This window comes from Chiloscyllium punctatum, chromosome 17, assembly GCF_047496795.1.
Source record: "Chiloscyllium punctatum isolate Juve2018m chromosome 17, sChiPun1.3, whole genome shotgun sequence".
Classification (NCBI taxonomy): Eukaryota; Metazoa; Chordata; class Chondrichthyes; order Orectolobiformes; family Hemiscylliidae; genus Chiloscyllium; species Chiloscyllium punctatum.
The window spans coordinates 53,522,269-53,540,477 of NC_092755.1; the positions used below are offsets into that span (position 1 = coordinate 53,522,269).

Sequence of the window (18,209 nt, forward strand, 5' to 3'; positions counted from 1 at the left end):
GACCTGCTGAGTTTCTCCAACACTTTTTACTTCAGCCTTACAACAACCACAGTGTTTAGGTTTTATCGGCATCCTTTCCTTTCCAGAATACACTCTCCAGCACTAATGCAAATAAGAGGCATTGCCAGTTGTCTCTGAAATTTAACTTTAGGATGAAAAATCTAACCAAGGCAAAGATAGCGATTCACACCTGACATACTTTTCACCCCTTAACAATTTAGACTAAAAGTAAACAATGTTAAGAGACATACTCAATTGAAATTCTGAAATGTCACTCTAATAAGGAGCCACCAGTTTCAAGCTGAATAGGGAGCTTCCAAGAGGTTGTAGCACTCCCATCTTAATATATGCACTGAATTATTTTGGAGAAGGCAATAGAGACGATGAAAGGGAGAAAAAAAAACAAAAAAAAATTTAAAAACAAATTGGCAATGAAATTTCTAGATGTACTCATTTTGCTAGCAGCAATGGCCTAGTGGTATTATCGCTACACTATTAATCTAGAAACTCCCCAAATGTTCTGGGGACCAGTGCTCAAATCTTGCTGCGGCAGGTGGCCCAGCATATTCTCCCACTCAACTATTACAATCAAGCCAGGGGATTAATCCTGGTTCAATGAAGAATGTAGGAGGGTATGCCAGGCACAGCACCAAGCATACCTCAAAAATGAGGTCTCAACCTGGTGAGCTACCAGACAGGACTACTTGCAGCCAAACAGCAAGTGATACACAGAGCTAAGCAATCCCATAACCAACAAATCAGATCTACACATTGCAGCCCAGCCACATCGAGTCATAAATGGTGGTGGACAATTAAACTGGAGGCTGATGCTACATAAATATCCCTATCCTCAATACTGGAAGACCCCCAACACATCAGCGTGAAAGATAAGGCTGAAGCATTTGCAGCAATCTTTAGCCAAAAGTGCCAAGTGGATGATCCAACTCAGCCTCCCGAGTGGTCCCCAGCATCACAGACATCAATTTTCAGTTCAATTCACTCCATGCAATATCAAGAGGCACTGGCCACTGCAAAGGCCATGGACTCTGACAACATTCAAACAATAGTACTGAAGACTTGTACTCCAGAACTTACTGCTCCCTGACCAGCTGTTCCAGTACAGTTACAACACTGGCATCTATTGCTCAGATATTTCCTGTACACAAAAAGCAGGACAATTCTAATCTGGCCAATCTAGTCTACTTTCAAGCATTAGCAAAGTGATGGAACATGCGATCAATAGTACTATCAAGCAGCACCTGCTCAGCAAAAACTTGCACAATGACACAGTTTCAGCTTGGCAAAGGACACTCCGATCCTGATCTCATTACAGCCTTGGTACTAATGTGGACAAACGAGATGAATTACAGAGATAAGGTAAAGTGACAGCATCTGACATCAAAATCACACTTAGTTAAGCGTGGTATCAAGGAGCTGTAGCAAAACTGGAAATGAGTATCAGAGTGCAAACACTCCGCTGGTTGGAGTCACATCTGGCACATAGGAAGATGGTTGTGGTTGTTGGAAGTCAGTCATCTCAGCAACCGTTCACCTTCAGCTGCTTCATCAGTGATTTTCCCTCTATCAGGTCAGAAATGGAGATGTTTGCTGATGATTGTCCAATGTTCAAACTATTCATAACTCCTCAAATTCTGAAGTAAGCCATGTTCAAATGCAATAAGATCTGGACAATATTCAGGCTTGGGCTGACAAGTGGCAAGAAACAATCATGCCACAAAAATGCCAGGAAATGACCATCTCTAATGAGAGACAATCTTACCATTATCCCTTGACATTACCACCACTGAATCACCTAACAACATTCTTGGATTTACTATTGACCAGCTGGACTCACCACATAAACACAGTGGTGAGAAAGGGGGTCAGAAGCTTGGAATACTGCAGTGAGTAACTTACCTCCTGGCTCCACAAAGTTTGTCCACCATTTACGAGACATGTCAGGAACATGATGGAATACTCCCCATTTGCTTGGGTGCAGCTCTAACGAAACTTAAGAGGTTTGACACCATCCAGGACAAAGCAGCCAGCTTGATTGGCACCACATCCACAAGTTTCAACTTATTCCACCACAAACACCCAGTAGCAGCAATGTGTACTTTCTACTCAGTGCACTGCTGAAATTCACCAAAGATCTCCAAACCCACAACCAAGTCCATCTATAAAAGCAAGGGCATCTGATACATGGGAACCTCCAAATTCCTCTCCAAGCCAGTTGTCATCCTGTTCTGGAAATATATCACTGTTCTTTCACTGTCCCTGGGTTAAAATCCTGGAATTGTCACCCTAACAGCATTGTGTATCAACCTATAGCACATGGATTGCAGCAGTTCATCAGCAGCTCACCACCACCTTCTCAAGGATAACTAGTGGCAGGCAATAAATACCAGCCAGGCAGTGACGCTCACATCCCATGAGTGAAATTTTAAAAAAAATTTTCTAAAGGACAAGTTCAAAGCACTTCTGCTTGGGCTTGTTTCACTTGAATAACCCTAGCATAAAGATAGCATTCCTCTCTCCTTTATTAAGACATAGCTGCACAATCCATGGAATGTAAGCCTGATCACTGACCCTTTGTGAGAGACTTAAGTGAATAGTTCCAAGAATACCATAGGTTTATGCTCCTGCCTCAGTGGTTATGCAGATAACTAACCTTTTAAATTCCAAAAGCTTGATCATTTCCTTTTTTGGGAGATATATAAATAAACCATGAAACACAGACCGCACACTTTGAACATTTTTGTAATAGCTTAGTGTCTCCAATAATCCAAAAGCTCTATAATGGTGACCATCAACAAGTGAAGCATCATCCGATAAGGATGCGAAGTTGGTCAACACTCATCATTTTGACTCATAGGACCATAAATATAGGCTTAATATTTTGCATTTTTTTTGGTCAAGATTATGCTAAGAGTCAAACAGATTCCTTACCAATGTATCAAATGGTGTCTCTGTGGGGTCAAAACAGTTAAGGCGCAACAACCAAATATAAGATTAGCAAGTTTGATCTTTCAGCATTGTTATGTACAATGCTGGCAATCTCAATTCAAATGGCCATGGGGCACTATTGATGATTTTACTGTTCTTGGACTAGGAAGAATTTTCAGATTGCAGATCAATGGCCCCTTCCAGAAGTGCGTGTATGTGATTGGTCAGTGGCATCTTCTGATAAATGCAGATATGCATTTACCAAAATGTGAGGAAACCTCTGGCATCAGAGTCAAGAATTAGGAAAAAGGAAGTAAAGGTCAAATGGAAAGCAGGAATTTATTAAGTATAAAATAAGGAGATATTAAAGCTAGAGATCAGTAGCATATGTTTCAAAGTAATCAATCCTGGGAAACAGATAGATGAACTGAGGGTACAGATGGAGATCTTAAGTAAGGTATCATCGCTGTAAGGAAAATATGACTGTAAGTTCAACATTGTAGGTCACTGGGTTTTCAAAAGGAACAGAGAGGGGGATTTAAAAGGAGGAAGAGGGTCACATTACTGATTAAAGCAACAATCACAACTAAGGAGGGAAGGTATACTCGAAGAATAATCAAATGAGGCCATGTGGGTTAAATTGAGAAAGAATAAAAAGGCAGTCACATTGCTTTAAGTATGGAACAAACTTTCAAACAGTCAAAGGGAGAAAGAAGTCCAAATACATAGGCTAAAAAAGTGCAGAAATATTACAGCTGCAATAGAGGGGGATTTCAACTACCCTAACACTTGCAATGATTCTATCCTAGTTAAAGGTATAAAAATCATAGAATTATTAAAATCAAGAATTTATTTTGTCAGGACACAGCAAAGCCAAATAGATAAAAACATTTTGGGTTTAAGAAATTAAGCTGAACAAGAGGAAGAGGTTCGTGGGGTTGGGTTTTGGGCAGAGATTTTGATGGTACGGATCATAATTCAGGTAGATTGAAGCTGCTTATAAAAAATGACAAAGATAGGTTGAGAGCAAAAGTTTACGATTGGAACACGTAAACTGTACTAAACAGAAACGGAGTTTGGCAAAAGTTGACTGGAAACAGCAATTTGAAAGTAAATCATTGTCAGGGCAGAGGGAAGTATTCAAGGAGGAGATAGAGAGGGTTCAGAGTATGCAGAACAGTGGAATCTCAAATTGGAGGCTGTGGCTGGTAAAGAGCATACCAAGTAGGACAATACAAGAAAAGCTTACTTCAGCCTCCGTGAGCTCAAATTGTACAAGCTAAGAGATTAGAGTATGCTTATGTAAGATTGAAAAGGTGACAAGGCATAAAAAAAAATGAAGGCCTGCATTTGATATTCTCTCTTTTACAATTTTTGTCATTTTAACTTTGTTGAACTATTAGGACAAGATACCGAATAGAGTGTCACAAGCTTCATTTTAACATTGTTCACTGCAGTACCTTATTTGGCCAAATTGACGCAAACTCTCCTCTTCGACTGGAGGTCACACCCAACTTTCTGACTTGCAATCTTTCCTCATGCTGCAAAACTACATGAAGTCTTCACCAGAGAGCGTCCATCCACAAGGTTCCACAAGATCCATTGGACCATTGCCACTGGTCCATGGGCAAATAACAATACCTATAGCATCATGGCACCCTTCACCCAGGGCATAATGGAACTGTCCCTCATCACACAGGGCCCAACACCAGCTCTCCTGTTCTGCCCTACTACAACTGAGCTCAATAACCCTACCTCCTTCCCCAGGGCAGAGGATGGAACAGCAGGAACCTCACAGCAGACTACAGTCAATGGAACAACACAGGACAGCTCTCAAAATTAATGCATTTTTTAAAAGTCTTTTCACTTAAAGTTGAAGTGTTCAGGAATGCCAGTTTAAGAGAGGGCACAATTCACAAAAATAAATGTGTTAACTAAGGACAGAAAAGGACCAATTAGAGATCAGGAAAAGTCATTTGTTATGGAGACAGAAGTCACTGACATAATGCTTACTCATGATCTATATGGACTTCAGTAAGGCGTTCGATAAGGTTCCCCATGGGAGAATGATAAGCAAGGTTAGGTCTCATGGAATACAGGGAGAACTAGCTCAAAGGTAGAAGACAGAGGGTGGTGGTGGAGGGCTGTTTTTCAGACTGGAGGCCTGTGACCAGTGGAGTGCCACAAGGATTGGTGCTAGGTTCCTCTACTTTTTATCATTTACATAAATGATTTGGATGCGAGCATAAGAGGTACAGTTACTAAGTTTGCAGATGGCACCAAAATTGGAGGTGTAGTGGACAGCAAAGAGGGTTACCTCAGATTACAACAGGATCTTGACCAGATGGGCCAATGGGCTGAGAAGTGGCAGATGAGTTTAATTCAGATAAATGCGAGGTGATGCACTTTGGGAAAGCAAATCTTAGCAGGACACATACACTTAATGATAAAGGTCCTAGGGAGTGCTGCTGAACAAAGAGACCTTGGAGTGCAGGTTCATAGCTCCTTGAAAGTGATGTCACAGGTAGATAGGACAGTGAAGGCGGCATTTGGTATGCTTTCCTTTATTGGTCAGAGTATTGAGTACAGGAGTTGGGATGTCATGTTGCAGCTGTACAGGACATTGGTTAGGCCACTGTTGGAATATTGCGTGCAATTCTGGTCTTCTTCCTATCAGAAACATGTTGTGAAACTTGAAAGGGTTCCTCCATCGCCAGACCATGGCAACACGATGGCTGGAGGAAGAGCGCCTCATCTTCTGCCTAGGAACCCTCCAACCACAAGGGATGAATGCAGATTTCTCCAGCTTTCTCATTTCCCCTCCCCCACCTTTTCTCAGTCCCAACCCTCAGACTCAGTACCGCCTTCTTGACCGGCAATCTTCTTCCTGACCTCTTTGCCCCCACCCTCACCTTAACCTCCTTCCACCCATCATATTCCCAACGCACCCCCCCCCCCCCCCCCCAGTCCCTCCTCTCTACCTTTTATCTTAGCCTGCTTGGCACACCCTCCTCATTCCTGAAGAAGGGCTTATGCCCGAAACGTAGATTCTCCTATTCCTCTGATGCTGCCCGACCTGCTGCACTTTTCCAGCAACACATTTTTAAGTTCAGAAAAAATTTACAAGGATGGTGCCAGGGTTGGGGGATTTGAGCTACAGGGAGAGGCTGAACAGGCTGGGGCTGTTTTCCCTGGCGTGTCGGAGGCTGAGGGGTGACCTTATAGAGGTTTACTAAATTATGAGGGGCGTGGACAGGATAAATAGGCAAAGTCTTTTTCCCTGGGGTCGGGGAGTCCAGAACTAGAGGACATAGGTTTAGGATGAGAGGGGAAAGATATAAGAGAGACCTAAGGGGCAACTTTTTCACGCAGAGGGTGTTACATGTATGGAATGAGCTGCCAGAGGATGTGGAGGAGGCTGGTACAATTGCAACATTTAAGAGGCATTTGGATGGGTATATGAATAGGAAGGGTTTGGAGGGATATGGGCCAGGTGCTGGCAGGTGGGACTAGATTGGGTTGGGATATCTGGTCAGCATGGACAGGTTGGACCGAAGGGTCTGTTTGCATGCTGTACATCTCTATGACTCTATGACTACTTTGCACTTGTCTCGACAAAAATGAGGAAACAATGCAGATATTATAGCTAAGGAGGAAAAAAATGTGATACCTGTATTTGATAATAAACGCATGGAAGTGAGGAAATATTAAGGGCTTTACTACCTTTGGAAGTGTGAAAGCTGCGAAAGATATTCTCGGGTGCTTTGGCAACAGGAAAATTGGGCATGGTCAAAAGGCCAGAGTGACCATCAGTTGTAAGAGAATTACTCCTAACACTCCATCCATTTAGAACATAGAACAACACAGCGCAGAACAGGCCCTTCGGCCCTCAATGTTGCACCGACCTGTTCACTGCAAAGAATCCAAGATTTCCCACTGTATGCTGTGGTTTCCTCCAACAATAGAAAAATGTGCATGTCAGATGGATTGGTCATGCTAAATTGTCCCGCAGTGTCCAGGGATGCACAGGCGAGGTGGATTAGTGGGGCGGCATGGTGGTTCAGTGGTTAGCACTGCTGCCGCACAGCACCAGAGACCCCGGGTTCCATTCCAGACTTGGGTTACTGTCTGTGGAGTTTGTGCATTCTCTCCCCATGTCAGCTTTTGTTTCCTCTGGGTGCTCCAGTTTCCACCTACAGTCCAAAAAAATGCAGGCTCGGTGGGTTAGCCATCATAAATGCAGGGTTACGGGGATAGGGTGGCAATTGGGACTGGGTGGAATGCTCTTCAGAGAATTGGCGCAAACTCAGTGGGCCAAATGGTCTCTTTCTACACTGTAGGAATTCTACGAATAATATGGACACATTTCCGCACATTTACAAAGACTCTCTCACACCATAACCAATTTCCTTTGCTGAAACCAAATCAGAATATCTATAACCATTTCAGAGTGTCAAGTAAACACAAGATAAAATCACCAACAATAACATACAAAAGGGAAATGAAAATTCTACTATTTGTCAAAGAAAAGGAAATATTTGTACTAACTAAACAGAATGATGAACGTGAGATCAAATAAGCACATTGCTGCCTTTGTCAACAGAACAAAGCTATAAAGTACTATAGATGTACTATAAAGACTGAAAAAATATGAAGTGTGAAACAGATGCTGGAAAGGTTAAGAGTCAGACCTGCAGCTTTATTGAGGACTACAATGTATAAGAAATCTGTACACAACTTGATGATTACTGACAAGGAAGAACTTCTATCTTGCACTATTAGGGCAAGTGAAAGAATGCCAAACTTCAAATGACCACAACAATTTATATGAGAAACTAACTTTCTGGCTCTCCAAATTTCATGATTCAAAAAGGCACAAGGCTTCAACACATGCCTTTTGATTTCAGGCAACAGGCCCTTGTATATGAACGTATGTTGCTTTTAGCAAGTGTAAATGAACAATGTTACAAGCTTGAATGATTATCTTAAATTGGTTGTTGGCATAACTGTTTGTGCAGTCAGGATTGCGTTGTTCATCTCAGAATCGCATCTAACAGAAGACGTTTATTGGGTTTTGCATGTGTAGGCTGGTTGAGTACTATTCTGCCTATTAAAAAAAAACCAAAGGAATGTGCTCGGTGAATTGATCATCCAATAGATGGGAAATGTAGCTGGTATCATACTGGCACTGAAATTCATATATAACACTGATCAATTATACAACATTGTTTTGGGCTTGTGGTTGAATCTTGTTTATGGAGAACACCACTCTGCTTGCCACTGCACAGCAGTTGTTCAATTTTTGAAATATCTTTCCAGCATTGAGACACAAATTAGGCACTTTTCAAGTGCAAACACAGTGATTTTTGGCCCATTTGTGAATTTGCACAATAAAAAGCTGAAAAGTGATTTGAAAACAACAGTCTCTGTCTTGCAACATTACTTCTAGCACTCTATTTCTGCATCTAGCTTGCAAACTATTTGCAAGAGACTGTTTAGAAGACTAATCCAATAGCATGCAAATTGTAACTCATATCCAACCAGAAAAGATACCTTGCGGTGGTAGACATCAGTGGATTTCTCAACTTGCATGTCATAGAGTCATAGAGAAGTACAGCATGGAAACAGATCCTTTGGTCCAACCTGTCCATGCCAACCAGATATCCCAACCCGATCTAGTCCCATCTGCCAGCATCCGGCCCATATCCCTCCAAACCCTTCCCATTCATATACCCATCCAAATGCCTTTTAAATGTTGCAATTGTACCAGCCTCCACCAGTTCCTGTCAAGGAAAAGCAGCACACTAGAGTGCTCCATTTCAAAATGTGAGTGGGGGATAGAGAGTGTAAGAGGTGCACCTTTTTTAGAGTTATCTACAGTGGTAGGAGCTTTTTGTTTCCTGTATTTTCACCACGACAATGCCTTTGATAAGTAGAGTCAATGTGTAAACCAACCAGCACTCTTTCTTCCTGTAATATCAATTGTTGTGCATCTTTGAATTTTGTCACGCTCATGTTTGCCCTGGTGAAGGCTAATTGAAAAGCATCAAAAAAAATCCCTCTCTTCTTAAAATCTTATAATCTTAAAAATACTTCAAGTGTAAATGGACAATCAGGAAATTCTCTGTAGTCTACTACACACCTTGAAGCAATGCTTAAGTATCCAACAAGGTCATTAAGCTGAAATGTTAACTTTCTCTCTCTACAAATGCTGCCAGGCCTATCAACATTTCCAGCACATTGTTTATTTCAAATATTAATTGCTGGAAACATGCTGAATAGCATGTTATAGTCACAGAGCAGTAATAAACCTAATACTCAAATGGTTAAAATAGGATTACAGAAAGCAGCAACCACAGGGTCAAAATGCTTGACAAACACACATCATGCAGAGCAGAGAAAATACCGGCAAAGTTTTACTGTCAAAATCCCTCACAGCACACCAACAGTTTCCTAATTCCACTGACATAATTGTTAGTGTATTTGAACCTCTACAGCATTGATATAATGATTTAGAAAGGTTGCTGAATAAACATTTAAGTTTAAATTCTTTTACAGATATCAAAGCAAGGCACCCCTGAAATAGTAACATCCTAAAATGGGGCATGAAGCAGTTCACAAAGAATGTGTCAAACACATTATGATAATTAACTGGATTAATCTCTCCATTACCTTGCTCTCTATGTGAAATGACCAAAAACATTATGGACATCTGTACTGACTGAGTCCTGCAATGTTAACAGTCACAAGCTCAGTAGGCTGATCGACAGTGCTAATGGCTGCCAATCTTTATTAATAAAGCTTCACTCTGATGCACGAACACAGACAAAATAGAACAGCTGTTATAATAGTGTGCTAGATCTGATGTTCAACAGCAATGTGTAAAGCACTAAAGCACATGACTTTTTCACAGACCAGTGGTTTTCGTACTTCAGCCAGCCCTTCCTTATCTATGCTTATGTGCACCTCTGAGGCTCAAAGCTACATCTTGAGCTTTTCAGTGAAGTGAATTGATAGGCACCAACAAAATACAAAAGCACATTCAATGGAACCAGCAGCTAAAAGTAAAAAATTTACTAGCTTCCTGCAAACCAAATCTTCCTGCACATTACAATCTACAGATGGCAATCAACAATCCCTTCACCGACTAAGTGGCAACACTCGAACCTTGGAATCAGAAGGTTTAAACCTCACTGTCAACTTGAGCACATAATCTAGACAGTACAGTTCAAAAGGAATGTTGTCAGAGATGCTATCTTTTAAGTGAAACATTAAACCAAACCCAGGTGTCTTCTTTTTGGTAGGCATCAGATGAAATGCTGATTTTAACTTACGTGCTCTCTAATATTCATCTCTGATCTGGCCATTTATTTAAATACTGTTTGTTTGGAGCTTGCTATATGCAACTTTATTGCAACATGTTTCAGCACTACACCGGTGATTGCTTTTCAAAAGTGCTTAATTTGCTGTAAACCTCTCACATATGAAAGCATAATCCAGGTAAACGGAATTGAAGCCCAAGATTAGCTTGGGCTTGGAAGTGAAGCCCATACTCCTACTGAATGATTTAGTCCTAAACTTATTTGCTGTATTCCCTGGCAGCAGTGAACAAGAAAGAGGCATACTGGACTCCAAGTTGACTTGGTTTCTCTGCCCACACAGATGCTGAGTTTCTCCAGCATTTTCAGTTTGTTTCAAATTTCCAGCATCCACTGTGTTTTGCCTTTAATAGGATATACAACAACATTCTGGATTAGTGGTGTTGGAAGAGCACAGCAGTTCAGGCAGCATCCAAATAGCTTCGAACTTCATGGAAGGGGCAATATAAATGAGAGTTCCGTCTTCTGTACACTTTTCAACTTATGCTGATACTGAAGACCAATGAGTAGGGATAAAATCTTTCTATATATTTTATCCAGAATTAGCTAAAGGCATGCCATTCTCGGGATCACCTCTTCTACTGATGTTTAAATGGGTTTACTGTCTTGACACTGGAGGCTGGGTTAGTAGAAGTGACCATTTCATACCACTTCCCTTATCCTACCTGTCCATCTTCTTTCCCACCTATCTGCTCCACCCTCCGCTACGTCCTATCAGCACCATCCCCTACCTTCATCTACCTATCATATTCTCAGCTACATTCCCTCTAGCCCCAACCCCTCAGGCCTCCCCCACATTCCTGATGAAGAGCTTATGCTTGAAACATCAACTCTCCTGCTCCTTGGATGCTGCCTGACTGGCTGTGCTTTTCCAGCACCACACTTTTTAACTCTGATCTCCAGCATCTGCAGTCCTCACTCTCTCCCACTACCCTGGGAGAGAGTGTAAATGTGTGTAAAAAGATTTAAAATACACTGATTATTAGTCTCCAAAGAGAGGGGAAGCATCACCCAAGTTTGCTCTGGATTTCAGGCCATTCTTCTTTAAAATCATTTTCAACTGAACTTTCCTTCTAATTCTCAGCAAATCTACGCCTGTTTTTAATTGGGAATCTCCTAAATATATTCATGCAAACTTTTCTCTTGAGCACGTAGCGAATGATTTGAGCACAGAGTTTTACTAAGCACTGCTCATTTTTAGTTGGTTCCAATGTAAAAATCATGGTCAGGAATCATGTTTACTTCCACTATCACTAAGTAGAGAAGTAAGTGGAGAATAGTTGTTAAATGAACTGGCGAAGGATTAATCTTTTTGAGTGGAAAGGGGTCTATAGCTATCACTGCAAATGCCTCTACTATATGCAGAATGCTATCTGTAGCACCCAGAAATCAGTCTTCAGACCACGACATTTTGATTTCTATTCCCTGTACTGAAGTCACAAAATAGACTGGTAGAATGTTTTATAAATATTTTCAGCAACTCTTCCCACACATTCTACTGCATAATAATAGCTCACTCAGCCCATGTGTAACACTGCACTGAATGATCAATTCCACAGTTCGATACTAACAGTTCAAAATTCACATGATCACTGGCCTCACTGTACTGCCCTCTATCCTTTTCCTATTTATCTTATCCATTACGTCATTAACTTTTACTCCTCCTAAATTGGTCTATTCCCTCTTCTTTTCTTCAGCCATTGCATTTGTCAATTGACTAACATGATGTTAAAGCTTTACAAATTTTGAAGTGACTGAGAAAGCCATTTAGCTACTAAAAAGCAGAAATTTATCAAAGCCAACATTTTTAGAATATCAAACATGGCCACAGTACAGACTCGGGTAAAGGCAAAATGCGATCTCCCCCCTCTCTTCTTCCCAAGTCTTTTGACAAAGAGAATGCCAATCAGCTCATCTGCTTTGTACCCCAGTTCTGTGCAGCACTCCAGTCTGTCCTATTCCTGCTCAATCTTCCAGTTCTTCAAGATTATTTCCTTCAACAGCCTATCAAATCTCCTTCTGAAACTGTTAACTGTCCCAGCTTCAACCACTTTCGTGGGCAGCAATCTCCAAATCATAATCAATCACTGCATAAAAAGTTCTTTCTCTTGTTTCCCCCTTGCATTTCTTGCCAAAAATTTTTAATTTGTGTCCCCTAGTCTTCGTACCTAATGTCTGCCTAATACAAACCTGTTATAATCTTGTATGCCCAACCAAATCAACCTTTCTGTTTGCTCCAAAGAATACAACCACAACTTCTCCAATCTGAGCTAAAATCTCCCAGTTTAAGTATTGGCATTCTCATTTTTTATCTATTTTGTTTCACTAATATGGTCACTTCTGTTTACCTCATGCTTGAAATTACTGTCAAATTTTACTTATCGTTATTATTTTCCTTCTTTTTGTCTTTATTCCCAGGTAGTGTTAGGGTATACAGTTTGATTTTAGTCACTGTTAAAATGGGACTCCCTACATTTAGGTTCTCTGCTCAATATAAGCCATGAGTGTTGTATGTTAAACTTAACATTAAGAATTGGGCATTGCGGATTGGGGTATTTCAGTTGAAAAAGAGTGGAGCTGATTTTAATTAAAATCATGGATGAGGGTATTTTAAAGTGAGAGTTTTGCCTTAGGTCCAGGAGCAGGTCAGAATTTGGGGTGGTAAAGGTTAGGGATATGCTTATGATTCAAGGTTTCAGCATTTTCCACATCCTCAGAAATAATAAAGAACAAAATTAAAAGGTGAGAAACAGGCAAAGAATGGGATATGAAGAAACAAACAGGGCAGTTTGTAAGTTTTTATGTTGTACTGTTTGATTACTGCATTTCACTAATGTAGTGCATCCCAAATTCGTCACTATCCTATGATTGTCAGCCCACCCCCCTCATCTTACAGCTGCAGCTTTCATTCCTTCAAATATACAAGTAAAACAAGAATGAATTGTGTGTCCCTCTCATATAGGAATATTTGCTTTAATGTAGCACCTTTCACATCAATCGAATTCTCAAATCACTGGAGAATTTTAGGAAGTGTAGTCACTGTTGTAATGTAGGAAATATTACAGAAACACATATCACAGGAGTTATTGTCCATTATGCCTGTGCCAATCCTTTGAAGGGCAATCCAATTAGTCATTATAATCTTTCCAAACAGCCTCAAGTCATGTTACTATTACATGGATACAATTGGTGACTATGTTTAATACTCTTAAGATGTTCCCAATATGACAGCATTTATAACTTGGGACAAAAACTGCCGCAAGACCTGTGCTCTAACAACTACCAAATAAAATTGGGTCAGACGTGGGAACCAAGAACAGAAAATCTTGTATCCAAGAGCATAGCTATCATGAAGGTAACTGTAGAAGTTATCAAGTAGTAGGCAGAGAAACACTAATCCATACCTACAATTCAGAAGCATTTGCCATGCTTCTGTTAACTTAATCCTTCAGGGGTTGGACAAGGTAATGGAAAAACAGTTTTTTTCTCTGAAGAGGTCGTAAATTCTAACAAAGGCTAGATCAACTTCTCTTTCCAGTATAAAGTGGATTCTAATAAATGATTCTTGGGATCATTCAGAACAATATCCTGAATGTGCAGTAGTGAGCTCAGAACATTCAGACTATTTTCACTCAACAGCTGGTCTTTACCTTCCAGAAAGTGTTGACTGCTACAATTATTAACAAGTTTCAACTGTGTAGTATTCTTCGACTTGCACAAAGAACTTAAGAGTTAGCAAATTATACATGGCTTACTATTTAAAGAAAAGATGCTGCGCACTCAAGATTGCTCACTTACAGGTCTTTTTATGTTGTCGGAATTTAAGTCTAGTATGGATAGAATATTCTACATTTTAGTTTATCCTTCCTAGCCTGGATTCTAAACTAAAATTCTCTTATCTTTAAATTGTCCCTCTCGCTCTTTTCATGCAGGAAATGATTCACATTTGATCACAATGTATTTGAGGCCCAGAGACATGGAATAGTCACCGTAGCAGATTAGGCAGAAATATGAAAACAAATACACAGTAACCCTGACCCAGGTAACAGTAAAATCCTAAACAAACACTGCCTTGCTGAATGCAGAATTAAGCACATTAAGGAATCTGTCAACGCCCATTTTTTATCTTAAAAAAGATTATGAAAAACAACACCAGTAGGCATGGATACTGGTTAAATTGCAAGGGCATGTATTCTCAAAAGCTGGAAATACTTGTGCATAGTTTGCATTCTCTTTGAACAAATATTCATTTAAAATGGTATTCTCCACAGATACCAAGTTACTACACCTCACAACTCAATTAAAAATCAGTTATCATTTCCCACAGCCCAAGTGAACAATTATTACCAGTAAATAATTATTCTAATCTCTATGTCTTGTGATTTTTATCACTAAAATTAAAATTATAAAATTAAATCACTAGTCTCTATCAGTGGACAAAAAATCAAATCATTAATCTGTCCCTGTAATGTCATGAGCAACAACACATTATTCCCTAAAAGAAAACCAGTAGACAATCAATTTTAAAATTATTCACAATACCCCACGTGAAAGGCTAATGAGATAATATTTTCCTCATGTCCCACCAGATCTCTGGCACTTTATTTTCCATGCCTCACTCTTGATTGCACATCCTTTTATTGTTCTCTTGCCCTCACAGATTTTTAACACCTTAGCCTTTCACCACACTGAAAATATCCACATTCTTCAGCACCCCAAAGAACCCCACCCTTGCCTATTTATGATTCATGATTCTCATTCTCGAATTCCCACAAACTGTCGCTAGCTATTCCCAAACTACCGGAGAGCTATTCCCAAACTCTATCCCAACTGTTCATGCCTGGTAGATACACCTGCTTATACCTTGCAGATTATCTCTGCCTATACTCCATAGACTCCCCCTGCCCATACCACATACACACAAGTGCTCATACCCCACAGGTTCCCCATGTCATCAGTGAGCAGCCAGAGCTCACAGATTCCCTCTGCCCAGACCACATACACCCCCAATGCACTTGCGCCAAATTCCCCTTGCCCAAATCCTATATACCCCCCATCAGCCTCTACTTTAGATACACCTGCCTATATCCTGTACATGGCCAGTGGTCATACCCTGTAGATCCCTTTGCCCATATCCTGTACAAGCCGGTGCCTCAACCCTGCTGATAGATCCTGCTGTCCATCAGCAGTTCACCCCCAACTCCTAACCCTCAGAGACCATTATGGGGAGTTAACCAGAACCACATTCACCGTGACCTGGCGGTGGCTGTGATTGAGAAAGTTTCTTGCCTGGAGTCCGGTCTCTCGGGACAAAACAAATCGTTTTAGCTCCATAGCTCCCGAGCAAACAGGAAAGTTTCCAATCGTCCCCACAAACTTCCAGCGGCATGGCCCGGTGGGGAGTGGGGGAGATCGCCCTCTCTCTCCCTGACTCGCAGACCACCGCAGCCGCACACCGGCCTCCTCCTCTCCCCCTGCCGCCGGGGCCGGGGGCCGGCCTGGCCAACACGGCCAGCCCGGGCTAACTCTCCGGCCTGGCCCGCTGCCGACAGCCGGGGCTGCGGAGAAAGGAGGAGAGCATTCCCGCTCCGTCCCCGCCAGCCTCACTTACCGAGGTCATCCATGTTCGTGCTGCCGAGGCGCCGCTCGCGCTGCTGCTGAGCCCGGCGCGGTCCAACTGGCAACAGGCGCGAGGGGGAGGGGGCGCGGGGGAGCTGGGAGGGGCGCGCGGGGAGGGGAGGGGCTCGCAGGCGCGCGCAGGTTGGGCACGCGCACGACCAACCGGGCAGGGACCAAGGGTAAAGCGGGGGGTTTAATTTCACCACCTGCCTGAAGGAGGACGATTGGATGGAGAATAAAGAGAGGGGAAGGGGATGGTGGTGGGGAGTGGGATGGAGGTGGGTGATGGGGGAGGGGGGGATGGAGGTGGGTGATGGGGGAGGGGGGATGGAGGTGGGTGATGGGGGAGGGGGGATGGAGGTGGGTGATGGGGGAGGGGGGATGGAGGTGGGTGATGGGGGAGGGGGGATGGAGGTGGGTGATGGGGGAGGGGGATGGAGGTGGGTGATGGGGGAGGGGAGATGGAGGTGGGTGATGGGGGAGGGGGGATGGAGGTGGAGGTGGGGAGCGGGTGATGGAGGTGGGGAGGGAGATGGAGGTGGGGAGGGAGGTGGAGGTGGGGAGCGGTTGATGGAGGTGGGGAGGGGGTGGAGGTAGGGAGCGGGTCGTGGAGGTGGGGAGGGGGGTGGAGGTGGGGAGCGGGTCGTGGAGGTGGGGAGGTGGGGAGGGAGGTGGAGGTGGGGAGCGGGTGATGGAGGTGGGGAGGGAGGTGGAGGTGGAGGTGGGGAGCGGGTGATGGAGGTGGGGAGGGTGATGGAGGTGGGGAGGGAGGTGGAGGTGGGGAGCGGTTGATGGAGGTGGGGAGGGTGATGGAGGTGGGGAGGGAGGTGGAGGTGGGGAGCGGTTGATGGAGGTGGGGAGGGGGGTGGAGGTAGGGAGCGGGTCGTGGAGGTGGGGAGGGGGGTGGAGGTGGGGAGTGGGTCGTGGAGGTGGGGAGGTGGGGAGGGAGGTGGAGGTGGGGAGCGGGTGATGGAGGTGGGGAGGGAGGTGGAGGTGGAGGTGGGGAGCGGGTGATGGAGGTGGGGAGGGTGATGGAGGTGGGGAGTGGGTGATGGTGGTGGGGAGGGAGGTGGAGGTGGGGAGCGGGTGATGGAGGTGGGGAGCGGGTGATGGAGGTGGGGAGTGGGGTGGAGGTGGGGAGCGGGTCGTGGAGGTGGGGAGCGGGTGATGGAGATGGCGAGCGAGTAATGGAGGTGGGGAGCGGGTGATGGTGGTGGGGAGGGAGGTGGAGGTGGGGAGCGGGTGATGGAGGTGGGGAGTGGGGTGGAGGTGGGGAGCAGGTGATGGAGGTGGGGAGCGGGTGATGGAGGTGGGGAGCGGGTGATGGAGGTGGGGAGCGGGTAATGGAGATGGGGAGTGGGTGATGGAGGTGGGGAGGGGGGTGGAGGTGGGGAGGGGGTGGAGTGGGAAGTGGGTGATGGAGGTGGAGAGCGAGAGATGGGGGTGGGGAGCGGGTGGTGGAGGTGGGGAGCGGGTGGTGGAGGTGGGGAGCGGGTGGTGGAGGTGGGGAGCGGGTGATGGAGGTGGGGAGCGGGTGATGGAGGTGGGGAGCGGGTGATGGAGGTGGGGAGCGGGTGATGGAGGTGGGGAGCGGGTGATGGAGATGGGGAGCGGGTGATGGGGTGGGGAAAGGGGTGGCGGTGGGGAGCAGGTGGTGGAGGTGGGGAGCAGGTGATGGAGGTGGGTGATGGACGCAGGGAGGGGGGTGATGGATGTGGGTGATGGATGCGTGGAGGCGGGTGATGGATGTGGGTGATGGACGCAGGGAGGGGGGTGATGGATGTGGGTGATGGACGCGGGGATGTGTGTGATGGATGCGGGGAGGTGGGTGATGGATGTGGGTGATGGACGCAGGGAGGGGGGTGATGGATGTGGGTGATGGATGCGTGGAGGCGGGTGATGGATGTGGGTGATTGACGCGGGGAGGCGGGTGATGGATGAGGGTGATGGATGTGGGGAGGCGGGTGATGGATGTGGGGAGGGGGGATGATGGATGTGGGGAGGGAGGATGATGGATGTGGGGAGGGAGGATGATGGATGTGGGGAGGGGGGATGATGGATGTGGGTGATGGATGTGGGGAGGGGGGATGATGGATGTGGGTGATGGACGCGGGGAGGCGGGTGATGGATGTGGGTGATGGATGTGAGGAGGCGGGTGATGGATGTGGGGAGGGAGGATGATGGATGTGGGGAGGGGAATGATGGATGTGGGTGATGGATGCGGGGAGATGGGTGATGGATGTGGGTGTTGGATGCGGGGAGGGG

The 18,209-nt window shown here is 44.5% G+C and overlaps 1 protein-coding gene across 1 annotated transcript in view; it reads right to left on the reverse strand.

Annotated features, from left to right (window-relative positions):
* Positions 1 to 16,043, reverse strand: part of LOC140487842 (paxillin-like) — a 158,838-nt gene extending 142,795 nt beyond the window's left edge. The window contains exon 1 of the mRNA XM_072587145.1: positions 15,937 to 16,043. Within this exon, the coding sequence (XP_072443246.1) occupies positions 15,937 to 15,949 (13 nt within the window). The 5' untranslated portion in view covers positions 15,950 to 16,043. The remainder of the gene's footprint in view (positions 1 to 15,936) is intronic.
* Between the last annotated feature and the right edge of the window lie 2,166 nt (positions 16,044 to 18,209).